General features: G+C 41.0%; 1 protein-coding gene across 3 annotated transcripts in view; it reads right to left on the bottom strand.

Annotated features, from left to right (window-relative positions):
* Positions 1-18017, bottom strand: part of Sns (sticks and stones) — a 440528-nt gene that overhangs the window by 9279 nt on the left and 413232 nt on the right. The window contains exons 5-16 of one of the 3 annotated variants that reach the window (XM_076436009.1): positions 11489-11668; positions 10484-10774; positions 9780-10079; positions 8892-9028; positions 8564-8717; positions 7840-8142; positions 6622-6897; positions 5749-6039; positions 4958-5136; positions 3693-4113; positions 937-1095; positions 480-607 (exon numbers count right to left, since the gene is read on the bottom strand). In XM_076436009.1, coding sequence (XP_076292124.1) covers positions 480-607; positions 937-1095; positions 3693-4113; positions 4958-5136; positions 5749-6039; positions 6622-6897; positions 7840-8142; positions 8564-8717; positions 8892-9028; positions 9780-10079; positions 10484-10774; positions 11489-11668 — 2819 coding nt within the window. Of the gene's footprint in view, positions 1-431; positions 608-936; positions 1096-1145; positions 1299-3692; positions 4114-4957; positions 5137-5748; positions 6040-6621; positions 6898-7839; positions 8143-8563; positions 8718-8891; positions 9029-9779; positions 10080-10483; positions 10775-11488; positions 11669-18017 lie in introns of all 3 variants that reach the window. The other 2 variants (XM_076436010.1, XM_076436011.1) reach the window with 2 other exon arrangements.

The raw sequence follows: 18017 nt of genomic DNA on the forward strand, positions 1-18017 counted from the left end.
AGTTCTCGATCGTGTTGGGGCCCTCTCAATCGCGGGGCCCCGGTGCATAGCATGCGCCGCACCCGCCAGATGGCCGGCCCTGCGTGTAAAACATATTATATGTATATCTGATACGTCACGATAATGTCTCTACGTGCATGGATAATCGTTCACCCCAAAGAGTTGCCTAACCGTGAAGATACCCGAAAAATAAAAACGAAACTAGCAGAGCTGTTGGTCGAGGATCGGATGTATATAGGAGATGTATACTATCGGTTAGTATCTAATGTGTGGGTGGTGTTAATGGAAGTGAGGCGGTGGAAAGTGATATACTGCGATAGAATAGACGATAAAACAAAACGGATGTTTCTAATGATAACTTTGAGAGGGTGCAAGGGGATACAAATGAAAGTAGAACGAAACAGAAATGTGTTAATAGAACTCAAACCTACCCTCCGGCATTACTTGTTACTAAGAACATACTGACTGATCGCACTGACCACGTAATCGTTAGTGTCGAAGTTAACGTCGCTCTTCTCGTCCGAAACTGAACTTAATTCACCGGTCATGGTGTCCCCGTTGACGGTAGACGGTGCGTACATATCCGCTGTCTGCGACTTGTTGATCCCTGGCAGAAATCACAGAGAGAAAAATATTAGAAACGATGCTCATCCCGGTCAATCGCCTAGTTCGTTATTAATACATCAGACTGCGGATCTTTATGCATTTATGGATTACGAACATTTTCGAAAAAGGCCAGAACATAAAATTCGACAGAATTTTGTACAATTTATATTTGTTTTGGATCTACAAATAAAATTTGTCTACAAAAATTGCAAGAATGCATAAACATCCTCAGTCTAGTTATAATAATTTCATTTAGTTAGTTCGTTTGATCGAAATCGCGATGCGGATCGCGATTTGCCACGTTTTTTTCGATAGAAGTGTTTCACTTACGATCTTTATTTCGTTTTCTCATAATGTACCACAACACGATGATCAGTACATTAATGATAAAAAAGATGAGGGAGGTTGCTGCAAACGTATACATATAATTCATTGCAAAATCCCCTTTTTCCAAGAGAACGTCCGGCAGATTCTCGGCGTTATTCGGTCCTATAGGTAAATCAGAAAGAAAAAGGGTACGTGACAGTGATTATATTTACCGGAACGTTGAGCCTTCTTTTTCGATTTTAATGTAGCAAAGACTATGGGCGCAGCAATGAGTAGGCAAACAGAGGCGGAAACAGTGATGATAATGACGATGATGTAGGAAGAATTAATCTCGCTGGATGTCACGTCGGTAGGTGGTGCCTCCCCTGTAAGCCAAGCCAACGCACCCATCACCGGATTGTTATTCATGCAACGATGTTCCGCGTTATTGTTAGTTACATTTAGCAGCACGCCGATCGATTATTAAACGATTCCGCGCGACCACACGTTTCGTTACCGCGTCTAAGGCCATCAGCAATGGTAATCTTTCGTTTCGCTCCGTCGCATTACCACTGTAACGATCTTCCCTCACGTAGTGTCACTTTCGTCTCTATTTTTTTAATTATGAAACTTAAAAATTTTTAGTTATTTCCTTTACCCAACGGATTGACGAAACACGATGGAATTGCGATTCTATTTACTTGTTTAATAACCGAATACAAAACTTTTTTATTTTTGACTTTTCATTTCCAGAACTTTTGCCAACATATTTGTAAGATTGCTTGGTTAAAAAAGACCACACTCGACAGAGTTTCAGCCAAGTTCCTCGCACTATTTACCTCCTTTTACACGAAACAACCTAGCCGTTTTTTAGAGGCTTATAACTCGGCACTGGAGGCAGATGGAGAGATGTAATTTCGTACACTTGTCAAATGCTATCTCACAACTGTTTACGGCCATGGGAACTTGGCTCCTGTTTACAGGATCTTTTTCTTGGGATTTACCTATGTCGTAGCGAGTTATGATCACACTTTAAATCAGTAAATATGGTCCAAGTTATGCCGTATTTGGACTCCTATTAATTAGGGAAATCTCACAAATTTATACATTCGTAAAAGTTCTGTGAAAAATAAAAAACCTTCTCTATATTCGGCAAACGTCAAAGAACGTAGTACCAGTACGTACAGTAACACTATGCGAGGGAAGAGTGTACACATACGATTGAACGGTTGTTTGCTGCCGTGGCTATTCTGAACACCGATTTTCACCAAAAAGAGTATCAAGATGCGATGGTTTAAAGCTTACCACGGCACAACGTCATCGAAATGTTAAATGGTTGATGTTACATATGTCAGTTAAGCTACGATTGCTGGTCTACGATACTCGAAACATACTAATTACTTCACGCTATTGCACAGAGCGAGCCACGGCGATCGGTGACAATTTATAATGTTTGATAACCAACGGAAATCACGCAAGAAAATAATTTACAACGTTTTTCAAAGTTACGTCCAATTTGCACGTGCACGTTCGTTCGTTCTTTACTTTGACTTCGACATTTTTTATTTTCGTATAAACGTGGAAAAAGCGTATTTTTTATGAAACTTTGTCTACCGGAAACAAAGCAGGCATTTTTCAATGGAATCTCTTTCACCGGCAAGCCACCAATCAGAATTTTTACGGAACCGACACCAGTTACCGAGACATTGTTTTGCAACAATCCACGCGCCTCGCTCCGCGATCCAATTACTCAATGTTTTATATTTCACCACAAAAGCACGCAGGATTAATTGCTAGAACTATGACATTACTATCGCCCTCGAACCCACAATCTGCCAGATTATTTTCCACCAAAAATGAAATCGTTCGTTACACCACTTTCCAAAAATCTAACCAATCAGGCGACCGGCTATTCTAAACGAATACAATTGGAACGAATGAAACATTGCGACAAATTCTTTTAATTGGCAGTTTATGAATTAAGTGGCGCTACAATCGGGAGATATTGGATATCGATCACGTTGTCACTGCGACGTGATTAAATATGCATGGTGATGCGATTGCAAGGATACTAATGAATCCAACTATAATTGTTAGTCGAGCGAGTCCTGTTGTCGCAACAACGAATTCGCTCGGACAATGATAAGGGTTGAAACGATCCCGAACATGTCTTATCCGTAACTGTGAAAAGAAATGATGTTACATTATCGAACAGAATGAAAGGAGGGTCATTCCATACAAACTCGATCACTTTTTGCAGGCACCATCGTCGATATTGTAGTGCATGTGAAATTAGTGAAAAAATTATTTTGTGATAGCTCAATCCTCTCCGAATAAAACAAAAAAAAATGTAGCTCAATCGGACGAACAGTTACCGAGATAAAAATTCGTAAGTGAGGCACGTTTTCGTGAAAATCGGCAAAAATTGAAAACTTTGACGGCCTGCCATTTCTAGAAAATGTCGAAACCGGCTAAATGATGACTTAAACCCCCCCTAATTTCACATGGACTACAACATATTTCATTTAGAACAAAATCGACGAACAATCGACTTCAAAAAGTGATCGAGTTGGCATGGAATGACCCAGGAATGTTTCTGTTACAACTGTAGCATGATTTTGTTTCAGGTGTTCGAGGGACCGTCGCAACTCCGAGGAACAAATGGTTAAACTTGTAAAGAATGGTAATATTAAATGGCGTAGCTACTCGTTCGCTCTAAAAGCAATCGTTACGGGCACACAGCTGTTGCAGTAGGGGAATTGAATTTTGCGGAGACTTACGTAGCGTCTGGACTTTGACTAGGTCGGGCAGGAAACCGCTGTCTCCTTTCTCGTTAATGGCTTTCACGCTGAACACATAGTAAGTCCCTAGAGACAGACCGGTTATCGTGGTTTTATATTCTCCCGGGGAAACGTCTAGGTAGTGGTATCGATCCTCGTAGTCGAGGGCCTCCCGCCACCGTATTTGGTAGGACGTCGGTAAACCCCCGTCGAATCCTCTTTTCCACGTTAGAGTGACGGAGTCGTGAGTGATGTTGTAAGCCTCAAGATCGCTCGGTTTATCCGGCGGCGAGGTGACATCCAGGTGTATGATGTCCGTCGACTGTCCCATCATGTTCGTCGCCCGGCATTCGTATTTCCCGTAGTCGTGCGACGTCACGCGGAAAATCGTCAGCGTCGATTCCGACACCAATTTGCTCAACTGGCAACAATTAATTAAATAATATAACGAACCTGCAGATTAACGGGGGACAAGTTGTCCGTAGTTTAAACATCTCGAAATCGTAAGCAACGTTTTGACAAGTTTAACCGAGAAAAATATATAAAAAAAGAACTTTTTAAAAACCACGCTTATATTAAAATGCACTGAAAAGGAGGAAATAATTTTTTTTACACATTAGTGACTATAAATAAAAGCGTGGAGCGCTAAACTATATTGACATAATCTTTGCGGGCGCTCCACGCTTTTATTTATAGTTACTTATTTCTACTTTTTAGTCTTTTTTAAATGCAACGCAAGATATAGTAATACTGGTATGAAATATTAAGATATAGAAACGCAAGATATGGAAATACGCGAGATAGAATGAGACGACGTCTCTTGATGGACTACGAAATTGTCTGAAATGGAACCGAATGAACGGAACACCACACTGACTGAGCTCCTTCGGTGCGAAATGGGTCAGTGGAGTGGGGATGAGTCGGGAACGCGTACTGGAGTGGAGAGCGCTAGCGCGCGGAGTGGGGAACGCTGAACGCGATGACGTACTATCGAATTAAAATTTTTTTTCTCCTGAAAACGCACAGTTTTTTTTTAAATTTCTTTTCTAATATTGCATTGTCATCCAGTGCTGAGCTATGTTTAAAGTTTCGAGTCTCTAGCTCATCGGGAAGTGATTTAAAATTCGATTACAAGATTTGATGCATACAACAACGACAACGACAACTCGGCAAGCTAATATAAGCGTGGTAAAATCATATTCCGTCTGACATTTAGCCTTGCTAATTAATTGGCAAATTTTTGAAAACATGCGGTGTTCACTCACGTCTGTGTGCGTGATGCTGTATTTATGCTCGGTTACATTCGGTAACAAGGTCTTCCCATTGAACGACCATGAGAACCGCGGCAATAGGGAGCCCTGCGCTTTGCAAAACAGTTGCACGTTTATCCCTTTGTTAGCGGCAGCCTTCCTTGTCAACGGCGTGTTCATCATTTGCGGTTTAACTGTAACAAAGTACTATTTATTAGCGGTTTGCCCTCCGTTACTGTTTGAACTTCTAGCGTCCCGTCGGTCATTTGTCCATTTCTCATTCGTCGATTTCTAACGTTCATTGAAACTGGTGAATTCTTCTCGATCGAAAAATGAATATATAATAAATTTTATGATTTTATGAAACAACGTTTGTGTTCATGGTATTTGCACCACACTTTTATAAGACAACACATGGTTCAGTTACACATTTGTCACAGTGAACAAAGTCCAGTTATTTGTAACTTGCAAATATCTGTCTAAATGTTCTTTGTTGTCACAGCAAGTATGTGGTTATATATTTTTCTTTTTTCCCGATTGGATTTACACGGCTGTGTTACAATTTTGTTCAAAATATATGATACATATATTATTTTTCAGACGCAAAAAATGTCTCTTTGAGAATGATCCACATAAGGATCGAAACGTCGAGAAACATGTTTAATTAACTGCACATCTGCTGGTTCCTATTAATGATCGAACCCTGCGCCGAAATCATAAAATTTATTATATGTTCATTGAAACTACTGTGCAAAATGCTTTTGTACGCTGATGGCAAAAATTTTCATTTCAAACAATGTACGTACAGTTCGTGATGAAGAGAATGGGCTCGGAAGTAACGTTCCCGATCCCGTTATTCACTTTGCACTGGTATTCGCCGACGTCCTCTTGATCAGGATGTTCGATGTGTAGATAAGAAGTTTTATTGATAAAAGAGGTGGAATAGCGGCCGGACAGCTCCGAACTCGAACCGACTTTCTGCCATGTGACGTACTCGTCTCCTATGGGGCTGCCATCCACCTCGCAGAACAATTTCGCCTCGACCCCTGGCTGATACACTATCCCCGACGTCGAGATCCGCTTAATTTTCGCAGCGTCTGCAAGAATATTTGTTTGAAATTTTTATCAGAAGTCTGACTCGATTTTACGCGGCGACGGATTCAAAGGGAATAGTTGAACGAAATTAAACATTCTTCGGCAGAGTGAATTTCGCATCCCATTATCACGGCTACATAATAATAGTATTACTCGGCAGATTTTGATTTGTTTTGGACCTATTTTCGTCTCGCGACACTTCCTTAAAAATTGTAAAATTGCATAAACATCCGCAGTCTAGTAATTACAGGGAGTAGCAAACTGTTACAAACTCCCGAGGAAGTTTTCTTCTTGGCTGGAAAAAGAAAGCCTCTTCGTCGGAATACCAACTACTCGGAGATGTATAGCATTTCTTAGCGGATTAAAAAGTTTATAAACGACACCGGAAAAAACAACGTCCAGGAATATTTTAATGGAAAATAAGAAGGTGCTGTTTAATCAGGGCGCGTAATATCTTTACAAAGAAAATAGGATTAACCCTGTGAGGTAAGAGGATCTATTTAGTTTTCTTCTCGGTGAAGTTCTCGGGGTGCTTAACTAAGTATCGATGAGGGTATCGGTTTCAAGATTGTAGTTTTACTTACATTGCACCGTTAAATTTAATTGGTAGAACGTCGTTCCTTCGTCGTTGTTCGCTTCGCATATGTAAGTACCAGCGTCGTGACGATCTAGTTTCGTGATGTTCAGCATGGATCCACGAACGGATATCCTCCTGTTGCCACTGACCAATGGCAAACCGTCTCTGGTCCATGTGTAGCTTATTTTGTTCGGATTCGCCGTTGCGGAGACAGAGATCACAAATGACTCGCCCTCCAAGCCGATCAACTCGTGCGGCTCTATCAATGTAAATATCGGCTTGTCTGCGGATGGAAGTAACAATTGTCAGCAATTATTTTATTATTATTATTATTATATACGGACCGAGGTCCTTTTATACAAATGTACACAGTTTTTACAGTATAACTGATAAAAACAAAAAGAAGACACAACAAAAAAGAAAAGTCTCAACCTAAAATCTTAACCTAAGTCTTAACTAAAATCATAGACATATAGAGATAGACTGCGCGGCCTGTACGAAGCGCTGAAGCCCACAATGGCGGCAAAAAACAAAAATAAAACATCAATAAATACATCAATTGGAAAGAGAGCGCTATGGACCCCGGCTAATGCTCTCTCTCTCACTCTTTGTACCGCGCGCCGCCATTGTGGGCTTCAACTCGCCCATAAGACGGCGCAGTCTATCTCTATATGTCTATGACTAAAATTTACATAAAAATGGACCGCGCGAAACTAAACAAATACAGGTATGATTAACAAATAGTATTGCGCAATTTTGTTTTGAATGCCTGCAACGTGACATTAAAAAAATCAATATTGTTGTAAAATATGTTAGAGCTAGCAATAATGCGATTTAATGGATTTGCTACTCCATATGAGGATTTGGATTTCATTGTTTGAAATCCTGCTCTCGTTCTCAAAACACGTTCAGGTACGTAGAAATTGATTTTCCTCAGGAGTGCGGGACAATCTATATTATTATTAATCAAATTGAAGATAAAGCTCTGGTCGGAAACTGTTCTACGATCGGATAATGTATGGAAGTGTATACGGAAGTATTTTGCGAAATAGTTGAGCTTCTCGCTTGAAGAGCGCGTTTACTGGACGCGGAATCGTGTAAAATTCGTTCGCGAGGGAATAAACCCGTTCTAATTGCGCAATATACCTTTACGAGGCTTCTCTTTTTCGTAGCGAAATGAGATCGTCTAGATTTCATTGATCCTATAATAAATGACAGTACTTACACAGAACATCGAGAGTCGTAGCGTCGTGAATGGATCTATCTATTTGATTGTTCCTCGCCTGACACATGTACACTTCTCCGTTCATTTCTTCCGTGACGTCCAACGCGAGCTCGACGAACGACAGAAATCCTCCGTGTAAGCCGGGTTTAGTACCATTTTTGGTACCCTGCACGGGAATGCCACTCTTCCACCATGACATCTCCGCCGCTGGATTACTACTGCTTGATTCGCAAATGATACGACTCTCTTCACCGGCGTGTAAATCCGGGGGCTCGCGAGTGATCTTAACTTTATCCGGCGGGACTGCAAAAAATAATGGCGAATCGCGATTCCGTTATCGAACACGAAAATTGCTTCGGCTGATTCATTAAAGATCATGAAAAATTAACCTTGTGACGCTGTACCCCCCACTCTCGCTTAAACAACTAAATTAATATTAGAATTGCCAATTCGCAATTACCGAAATCATGAAAATATTTTCAATTTTCAATTTTATTTTGTCAATATTTTATTAGTAAACGTAACTGTTTTTATATTCTGGAAATTATGAAAATATTTTCATCAGAAATTTCTCTATCAACAGGATATCTCCCGGTTTCTTATTTTGCCAATCTTTTATTAGTAAACGCTGTCCTTGATTTTCGTGCAATATTCTGGGAAAATCGTCTGCGCAATAATTAAGACTGGGCTTTCGAGGGTATCACGCGGTTTTGTTATAACTTACAGTTAACTTTCAGGGCGAGAACCTTCCTTAAGGGGATCTCTGTCGCAGAATTTGATCCTTCGCATCGTATACGCGCGTTATTGTCGGACGCGTTTACGACCATATTCAGCTCGCTGGATACTGCATGGTCTCGTGCTCTTGTCGTTCCATGTATCTGAAATACAACGCGTAAAAACATTAATCAACAGCAAAGTAAAGCTTCATTTGTATCTACCTCGATATATTGTTTCCAAAACATTATCTACTAAAAACTTTGTTTAAAAGTTTCCGAAGAATGGCGCAGAGCCTGCGATTTTTCTATAACGATATAGTGTTCTCGTTTATTCACCTGTTTGTCATTTTTGAACCAGCTCAAGGTGGCCAACGGGTTGCCGGAGATGGCAGTGCACATCAATTTTAGCACAGTGCCTGCAACTATCGTCGTACCTTCGTCGTAGCCAGTGATAGTGAGTTTGGAAGGTGGATCTGCGAATAAAGATTACAAAGGACCATTGATACCATTTTTAGAAAGGTAGGACAAAAATGAATTTCAAACTCCCTCGGTGCTTTATCGAGTTCGGCTGTCTACTTACAATTAGATTTACAAAATACATGCCCGAATTTTCATTACAAGCACAGTTAAAAAATTAAAAACTCGCTACCTTTACATTTCCCTTTGCAATTGCGATCAATAACGATGAAAAAAAGAAAAGATTTACATATATTAGCTAGTAAGCTAATCCTTCTAACGTCTCAAAAGAACTCAAGCAGCTGAGTTATTACTTTTTATACAGCCTGTACAGCCACTGCAATAATTTGATCGCCTATTGTGAGTATCGAATCAAAGGTAGATCATTTCGAGCGATCGGACCGGTACGGAATCGGATGAAACAAGTTCGAAGGAGTACGGTTTTCGTCCGTATCGGTCCTCGAATCCTCGAACTCGAGCACAGAGAGCACAATGCCCAATTACCCATTGAGCAGGCCGCCGACCGCGACGGAATTAATTTTCACGCAAGTTCGAATTACATCGAGACTGGCAGGGTATTCGGGAACCGGGCTAGGAACTGAATTCACAGAATCCAGGATAAACGGACAAGATACAGAACAGTGTAAAGTCTGAGGTTCCCCCTGGGATTAGTTTCATATTAATCCGTGGCGTTGGCCGCGTACAGATTCTATCCTGGATTAGGTTTACATTCCTGTTCATTCGGCTAATTGCTAGCAGTGTACTCACAAATCACGTTTATTGTGTGCGTCCGTACGACGTTCTCCGTTAGTTTGACGTTCGACGCGTCGCAGATCACGACGATGCTCCGACTAGTCCTGTTGATGTTGAACGTCACGTTCGACGTGGTTATCCAGCCCCCTTGGGGAGCTGGCTCGGTCATCGAGGCGTTACTCTCGAAATTGTGGCCGTCCACCGTCCATTTTATGTCCGCGGGTGGGTTCGAGTTCTCTGTCGTGCAGGTGATCACCACTTGCTCGTCAGCTTTCGCCTCCGTGGGCCCCACGATCGTCACTCCGGATGGCGCAACTGGAAACAATCACGATCCGGTTAACCGTCAGTCTCGATAATCTTCGTAAAATATTAGGTCGATCGGAGAAGCAAGTTAGTTTTTCGTGCAGGGGTGGCATTGCTTCCATTTGTAGTTACGAAACAGCGGATCTTCATGGAGAAATCAACATTTTCTACCCGAATTCTGTTTCCCTAACAGCAGTTGTATAAATGAATTTAATTAGGGGTTTATCATGGATTTTGAATGTGGGCCCGTCAAACACATTGCGCCCGAACTCGGCGGTCCAGATATTGCGCCCGACGGAAGGTTAATAAGTTTATGATCATATAACAGTGTTTTAAAATTTAGTTACAACTACTCGTTTTTCTCATAAATGCATAAAATCCGCTGTCTGATTACGAGATAATCGAGAGGTACTTACAGAGCACGGTGAGATCGACGTGTTCCTTGATCGGCTCGACGCTCATGATGTTCGAGACCTCGCATCTGTATCTGGCGTTGTTATCCTGGGCTTTCGCGGTGATGGACAATACACTCTCGGAGAAGCTGGCTTCGGCGCGATGCACCGTGTTGACCTGCTCGTTATTTCTATACCAGATGATCTGCGCCGGTGGATTTCCACCTCGCGACTTGCAAGTTAGCTCCAGCTGTTGTCCACGCTTCACCGTCTCGCCTTCCGTGTATCCTTCGATATACGGTTTGCCGGGTGGATCTGGAAATGATTGAATCGTGCGAGTACACTGAACACTGTAACCTTGCGCGCAGTTATTCTTCTGCTAATGGAAAAACTTTCTTAATAAAAGTTCCGGCGGGGCCGATGAATGAGAAACAGGATAAGATTAATATATGTGCTCGCGCGAATATTAACGTGACCGGCAATTAACACGAGATGAAAAGATTCGTCTAAATTTATAAGCTAATCTATGAACGACACATTGATGAAATAATTTTCTATCGAGTGAATGAAAATGTTGTTTCCACTGACAAAAAAAAAAGAACTTCGGATTCAAAAATCCGATCGGTTGTTGTTATAAATACAAATCGAGGCTCCTTTCCGGAAAGAATAATATAATAAAAGCGGTTGTGAAATAGCTGTAGAGTACTCGACAGTTTCGAGTGGAAGTTTTGATATCCTTTCACCGGCGGATATCAAAGGTTTTTAATAAAGCTTGCCTACGCGTCGGTGTGTTAAATTATTCTTTGACGGAAGTATGGTCCATTGAAACGCGTCCGAATCAATGAAGATGAACGAAACAGCAGGTTATTTAGTACGTCATAGATCCGGCAGGTTCGGTTTATTGATTCTGTGAACAAACTTTTGTGTGAAATGGTTCCCGGAGAAAAAAAAGAAAAAGAAAAATAAAACGGTCCCATTGACTAGACTCGTCGCGCTCGGGTAAAAAGTGTTTTCATATGTTTCGCTTACAAAAAACGGAAAGTTTAATAGCGGCCCTGAGGGGCATGTCGAGGGGTATGGCAGGATGGTTGGCCTCGCAGGTGTAGTCCATGTCGTTGTCGTCCGCCGTGGGAACAATAGTAATGGAACCGTGAGTGTCGTATTTGAGCAATTTCTTCTTGCTTTCGCCGGGCTTCTGCACTTCCTTGTCTGAAATAACAACGGACAATGTGTTTTAGACGTGTTGCGATAAATCGAAAATACAGGGGCAGATTGGGTCAGATATTGGAAATTTCGTTCGGCTCGTGAGAGACTCCTTTGCAAGGTTATATTCCTCGGAATTGAATAAATATAACGCATAAGTATAATGTGGGTTTAATTTATAAAACAGTGAAACGTTCGAATATTAAATAAATTAAGAAAGAAAATCAATTTCTATGTCGCTCCAGATCGTTGCTATTCAAGTAGAACATTTTTATTTTGCATAAAGATGCCGCTGTCTGGTAATTATGCATGTGGCGAGAACGTAACGACAAATATGCACAAATGAATTATCCATTTCGTAGACGGAATCCATTACCGGCAACGTATTCCCTGTAAGATTATCCTTTCCGTGCTTAGTTGGGCACCGCTACTCAAAATTGAAGTTCCCTTCATGCATAATAAAGACTAGACTCGACTTAATTAACAGACTATTGATTACCCTACCCCTTGATATAATACAGTCATTTAACCCCTCTTCGGATAGAGCTGATATTAAATTATGGAGACGGAGATACCCTTTCGATAAGGACATCCACAGAATCCCTATCTTCAGAATTAAACGCTATTAATAACCGTGGAAGACAATTGTTCAGGCAATGGTTGCGCGGAGACGATGCGCAATGCAGTTTCACGCGAACGTGCGCATTTCCTGTTACGTGGAACGTGTTCGCTCGGACCAATTAATTTAATCATTATAGCTAGACTGCGGATTGTTGTGGGAGATAAAAATGTATTTCGACATTCTTTAATTCTTCTTTACAATTTTGAATCATTATAGCTGGACTGCGGATTGTTATGGGAGATAAAAATGTATTTCGACATTCTTTAATTCTCCTTCACAGTTTTGAACCATTATAGCTAGACTGCGGATTGTTATGGGAGATAGAAATGTATTTTTTCGACATTCTTTAATTCTCCTTTACAATTTTGAATCATTACAGATAGACGAAAATGTATACAACGAAACAAACATGTTTGAAATTAAAGATGTAATTCTTCTAATGCGATCAGAGTTTTGAGGCAGCATTTCGAAAGGAGTTCGACACATTGTTTCGGTGATATGTATTTATTTAGGTTGTTCGCTCTCGATCGTCCACGGGACAAAGTGTTGGCACCGGCGCGACGGGGTTGTGAAACCGTTAAATCGTCGTCAAACAAGGCCGGACAGGCTTTTACCCAAAGTAGCGATGCCTCTTTATTTCATTTCAGAAGTCGCGACTTCCGCAACGATGTCAGTTACCGTCGCCATTAAGCGGAAAACGCGAATGCGGTCGTGCCCCGCTCGCAAAAACCGAGAGAGGTCATCGAATCCGCGCGACATCCGTCCGTCTGCACATCGTTTTCGATTTTGTTAGTGGAAGCAGAGAGCTCGTTCGATCTTTTTTCTCTTCTCGTTGCACTATTCTATTTCTCAAATATATCGATCACGAATCGATGTAACGACTTTGTTATTAACCCTTTGCACTCGGAGCTATTTTTACTTGAACATTAAACATTTCTTCCGACCTAGAATAATCCCATTCTGTACGATCTTTTTCGTTTTATAGATATTAAATTGATTTAATACCTCACACAATACCTAAATATTTAGTAATCGATTACAGTGAGTGTACAAAGTATTCGTACAACTTTTAAAAACTAATAACTTCTTTATAATTGTACCAAACGACCTGATTTTTTATAATCAATCAGAAGCATTGGTTTACAAAATAGTATGAAAAAAAGATTTTCCAAAAATTATAACCTACAAGGTTACATGCAAGAATAAAAAAGGTATTTTCTAAAACTTCTTTATTTGGGCCCTCAATGAAAATCTAAAATATATTTTTTGTAGAACTATGTTAGTTATACAAATGCTGAAAATTTGCAGAAATTGATCAAAAGTCGTGTAAAACTACGATTTTCACCATTTTTAACCGCTTGTACCTCGTGTGTATGTTAATCGATCGCAATGAAATTTTCAGCATGTGTATAATTAACAGATCTACAAAACAAATATCTTAAATTTTCATTGAGGACCCAAATAAAGAAGTTTTAAAGAACGCCTTTTTTATTTTTGCATGTGACCTTGTAAATTAATATAATTTTTGGACAATCTCTTTTTCATATCATTCCGTGAACCAATGCTTCTAATTGATTATAACAAATCAGGTCGTTTGGTACAATTACAAAAAAGTTATTAGTGTTTAAAAGGTGTACGAATACTTTGTACACCCACTGTATCTAATGCTGTAAACAATATTCTGAATAATGGTACAGCAATTTTTAGTGGTGACTCTCTCTCTCTTTGAGTCACCACTCGAGTGCTAATGGTGAATTACGTTTCGAGAAAGAAAAGGAAACGTTCTTAAGTGGCTCTTACATCATCTAACAAATGTAGAAAATCTTGATTTTCCATAAAGATCCGCAGGCTTGATATCATATTAACAATCTGTCGGGCCAGCTGACCGCTGCGAAGTTATACCGCTCGTAATCTGAAATTTAATTATGCGGCGCGGATTTTAATTACAGGCTCGTGTACCGTCCGATGTTAATGCTCGCGATCCGTGAACGTGAGCACGATGCCCCCGAAAAAAATGGTAACCGATAGCGATATTAATGTGTGCTGGTTAATGGCGCCGTTCAGTAGATCTGACATGTGTCACGGGATTATTGTGTGCGGTTAAAATGGCTGCCGCTATATATCATTGAAAATGACAGGCCCGAAAGCAATGTACAGGTTCCAGAAAATTCAATTGAAAAATTCACGACGATCATTTCGATGGCCGGCAACGTTGTTGTTTTATTCGACGCGGAAAGCGTTCTCTGTATCACTGAAAATGCGGCAATGAGAAGCAATGCGCTCCTCGGGGAACGTTTCTCCGTACGAATCAGGATCATTCGATCAAGCAAAGGGGTTTGGAATGCATTTCCCTCATTCTTTGAAGATTACGAAGTCTAGGTTCGAAGACTCGGAAGAAGTAGAATCTCTTAATACGCCACTGAGGGAGAGTCTTTTGATGGAAGACGAACGTCTCTTCCGTTTTCGTCGTATGTATCTTTCATTTCTTTGCCGAGCATTATCAAGATCGAGATTTGAAATTCAGAATCTGATCATTGGACAGCGTATGAAAGAATTTAAAACTGCTGGTTATATTGTACTCAACTCGTGAAAAACATATTTTGAAAGAGAATACGTTTCTAGTTCACTCCACTTTGTTACAACGCAGGTAGAACATTATTACCCATCAGAAATTGAAATTTTCCGATCGAAACTTTTCGAGAATAAACAAAGCTGTCCGACTACGCTAGGAAAAATTTATTTCGCATTGAGGTGTGGTCATTTTATTCAATAAAAATATATTTACGTTGGAGTCGTATAAAGTTTCACGTGAACAGTTGCGTGGAAAATGGCGTGCGCGTAACCGAAGGTTAATATTTGCAAATTATTTCGCGACCGTTCGCGAACGACTGCAGTTAATCGGCACTGCGGCCGGATAATTCAGATTGCTCTACTAATTGCGGATCATCGTAGACAGCATGGATACAGTCGACTGGAAGCTCGAATTATCTTAGAAAATGATAAGTTTTCGGCGTGCGCGAGCGCAGGGGAACACGTGAGAACGACAGGAGGCGAAGTTGCGTGCGTACAGTTAGAAGTAAACTAACTCGGAGCGGGGACTTAGTTGTAAACTAGTAGTAAACCACTGAAATTTTGCCTCGAAGTATGAAATCCGATTGGCGGATAGCTAGTGTGCGGGAACGTGCCGTTCGAATTCGTCTTTCATTTCCAGGACACCGCCCAAGAAGTTACCCCTCCCCTTCCCTCGTTTCACGCGCACGCCAGGCAAGACCGAAACTAGTTCATCCAGGTTTTAAACAATTTTACCATTCCGCCGCACGCCGACGTATCCGGAGTTCCGCAAAATTAACGAACGAGTTCATGCTGCGCTGAATTTTCTACGGCGAATTCCATCAGCGTCAACGCGAGTGTAACTTCGTCAAGACGATCGAATCGGATGAAACACCCTCTAGGACTCACGAACCGGTGCAAAACAATCATTTCCTACGCGTTTCATTCGCTATTCTATCAGTAGAGCTGTCCACAATCATCCCATAAATTCTCAATCTCTTTTTTCCAACATTTACTCAAACAGTATACGTAAACATTTAATTCTGCATTCAAGTATCATCGTATAATAGCTACATCTAATCAAAATAAAATAATAAAATCAAGCTGGGAGCTTGTATTCTTTAATGACCATTTTCTTGAAGATAAGTAAGTCTTCTGGCATTTTTTAAAAATGTCCCGAAGCCATAAATGCATAAAGATCCGCAGTCTGATAAATCACATTAAGAAACTTCGATTTCGTCGTCGGAAATGAATATCCTGTTTTCACGATGGGATTTTCAGCAGCGCGTTTCGTTTCTCGGGCAAACATTTTCGAGGGCAATTCTCTCCCGGCAGAAATTATTTTCCATTTCGGTGGGGAAGGAACAATTTCCCCGGCTACACGTGTAACAACATTTTTTGCACATCCCTCTTCATTCCGTTCCTCTTGTTAATAAATTAGCCGGTTTCCTCGCAGCGCTACAGCGAAGCGCAAAAATATTGTTACCTCGTAATTACCGCGCGAGCTAATATTTGCTGCATTGTAACTAGCCAGGATGAGCATGGTAAGTTCACTTTTCCTGTAATTAGCATAATAATTTAAATAGACAACGATACTTCTCGGAAAGTATTATTCGATCGGTGAAAATTCATTTAACTCTTACTTCGTTTCGTTAAATTAATTCGTCGAGTCGAATATATCATTCGTATTAGCGTTTGCTTAAAATCTCTTTGATTATACGAACGGCTGGGAGTTTCGGGGGCTATCTTTCCTCGGCGGATTTTATGTGGTACAACAAATAGCTGCCGGTTCATTAGAACACCGAGGTCTGAATGGAATCGAGGTCGCAAGCGCTTAAACATCCATTCGAGACTGCCACAGTCGGTTTTTTATCAAAGTGGCCACTTGCTTTGCCAGGTTTATCAAAGAATACGAGCATGTCCTGCGGACCAAAAGATCCGTGTCATCGCTCCTTTCCCACTTGTTACGTCTTTGAGCGGGATAGTTGCTTTTGCAGAATGTCAGGACCACTTGGATCCGCGCGTCTATTCCAAAACTTTTATCATCTCACTCGCCCCGCACGCTTTACCGCGCGCCCGATAGTTCTTGCATTCCTTCTGCCTCTTCTATCCGCGCCGCTGGATGAATTTTTCAAGAATTCCCTGCCACCGAACTGACAGACACGATCTGTCCTATTTTTTCAAGTACTTCCGCGTCCTCCGCTTTTCAGCAGCGAGAAAATTCCCTTCGTCCTTTCTCAAAACACTCGTTTCTAACCGGTAATCCATAGATGTTGCGGACAGAATGGCCTTTTCTGTGTACTTTGTAGTTTCAAGTTATCGTGTTGGCGTTAGTTACAAATAATGCGTTAGATTACTTGTTATAAATGATGATTGTACAGAGGGGCGCTTCTGAAGTGGGGATCCTCGCTGGCATACCGCGAAACATGTGTTGGACAACTCGGAGCTATTTTAACTAGAAAATTAAACGTTTCTTCCGAACTAGATTCTTCTTTATTTTCCAACTCATTCGATAATGTACAGAATATTTTGAGTAACGGTGCAGCAATTTTCCTGGCGATCCTGAGTCGAGTGTACCGGAATTACAGACGGTGGAAATCTTCGCGCAGCCTGTACGCCGATAGATAAAAGTTTCAAGCAGCTGGAACAAGTACTGCAAACCATAGTTACGACCCTGGAGATCATGAAACGTTAACTATGTTAGAGGTGCACGAAAAGAACGGAATATGGGGCGAACACAGAGGGAAGTGCATTGTTGGAGAGGATATAATGGAGCAACTAAGACACTCTATTAAGTTATTCTCCAGTGTGCTTTTCGAAAAAAGCAACATCGCCGAGCAGAATGGACCGCGTTTATATATTAACCCGGCCGGAAAAATGATTTGGAGCTTGGAGAACGAAAGAAACCGGCCGCATTGTCCTCGATGAGGATTTTCGAAGAGGTGTTCATCGAATTGTACTCCAAAATCAGGATGTTTCTTTCAGCCCAGATCATTTTAATCTAATTTCATGCAACAGTCGAGGTTTTTACAATTTGTAGAATACAGAGACGAATTGAATAATAGTAGAACTGTTTCGAATTCAGAGTCGCCGTTCGAGTGTAAAGGGTCGAAAGACTTTTAATTTTTCGGACTATCGATTTGACAGCGAAGCAACTGACAACTCCTCGGCCGATAATTGCCA

This window comes from Lasioglossum baleicum, chromosome 12, assembly GCF_051020765.1.
Source record: "Lasioglossum baleicum chromosome 12, iyLasBale1, whole genome shotgun sequence".
Taxonomy (NCBI): domain Eukaryota; kingdom Metazoa; phylum Arthropoda; class Insecta; order Hymenoptera; family Halictidae; genus Lasioglossum; species Lasioglossum baleicum.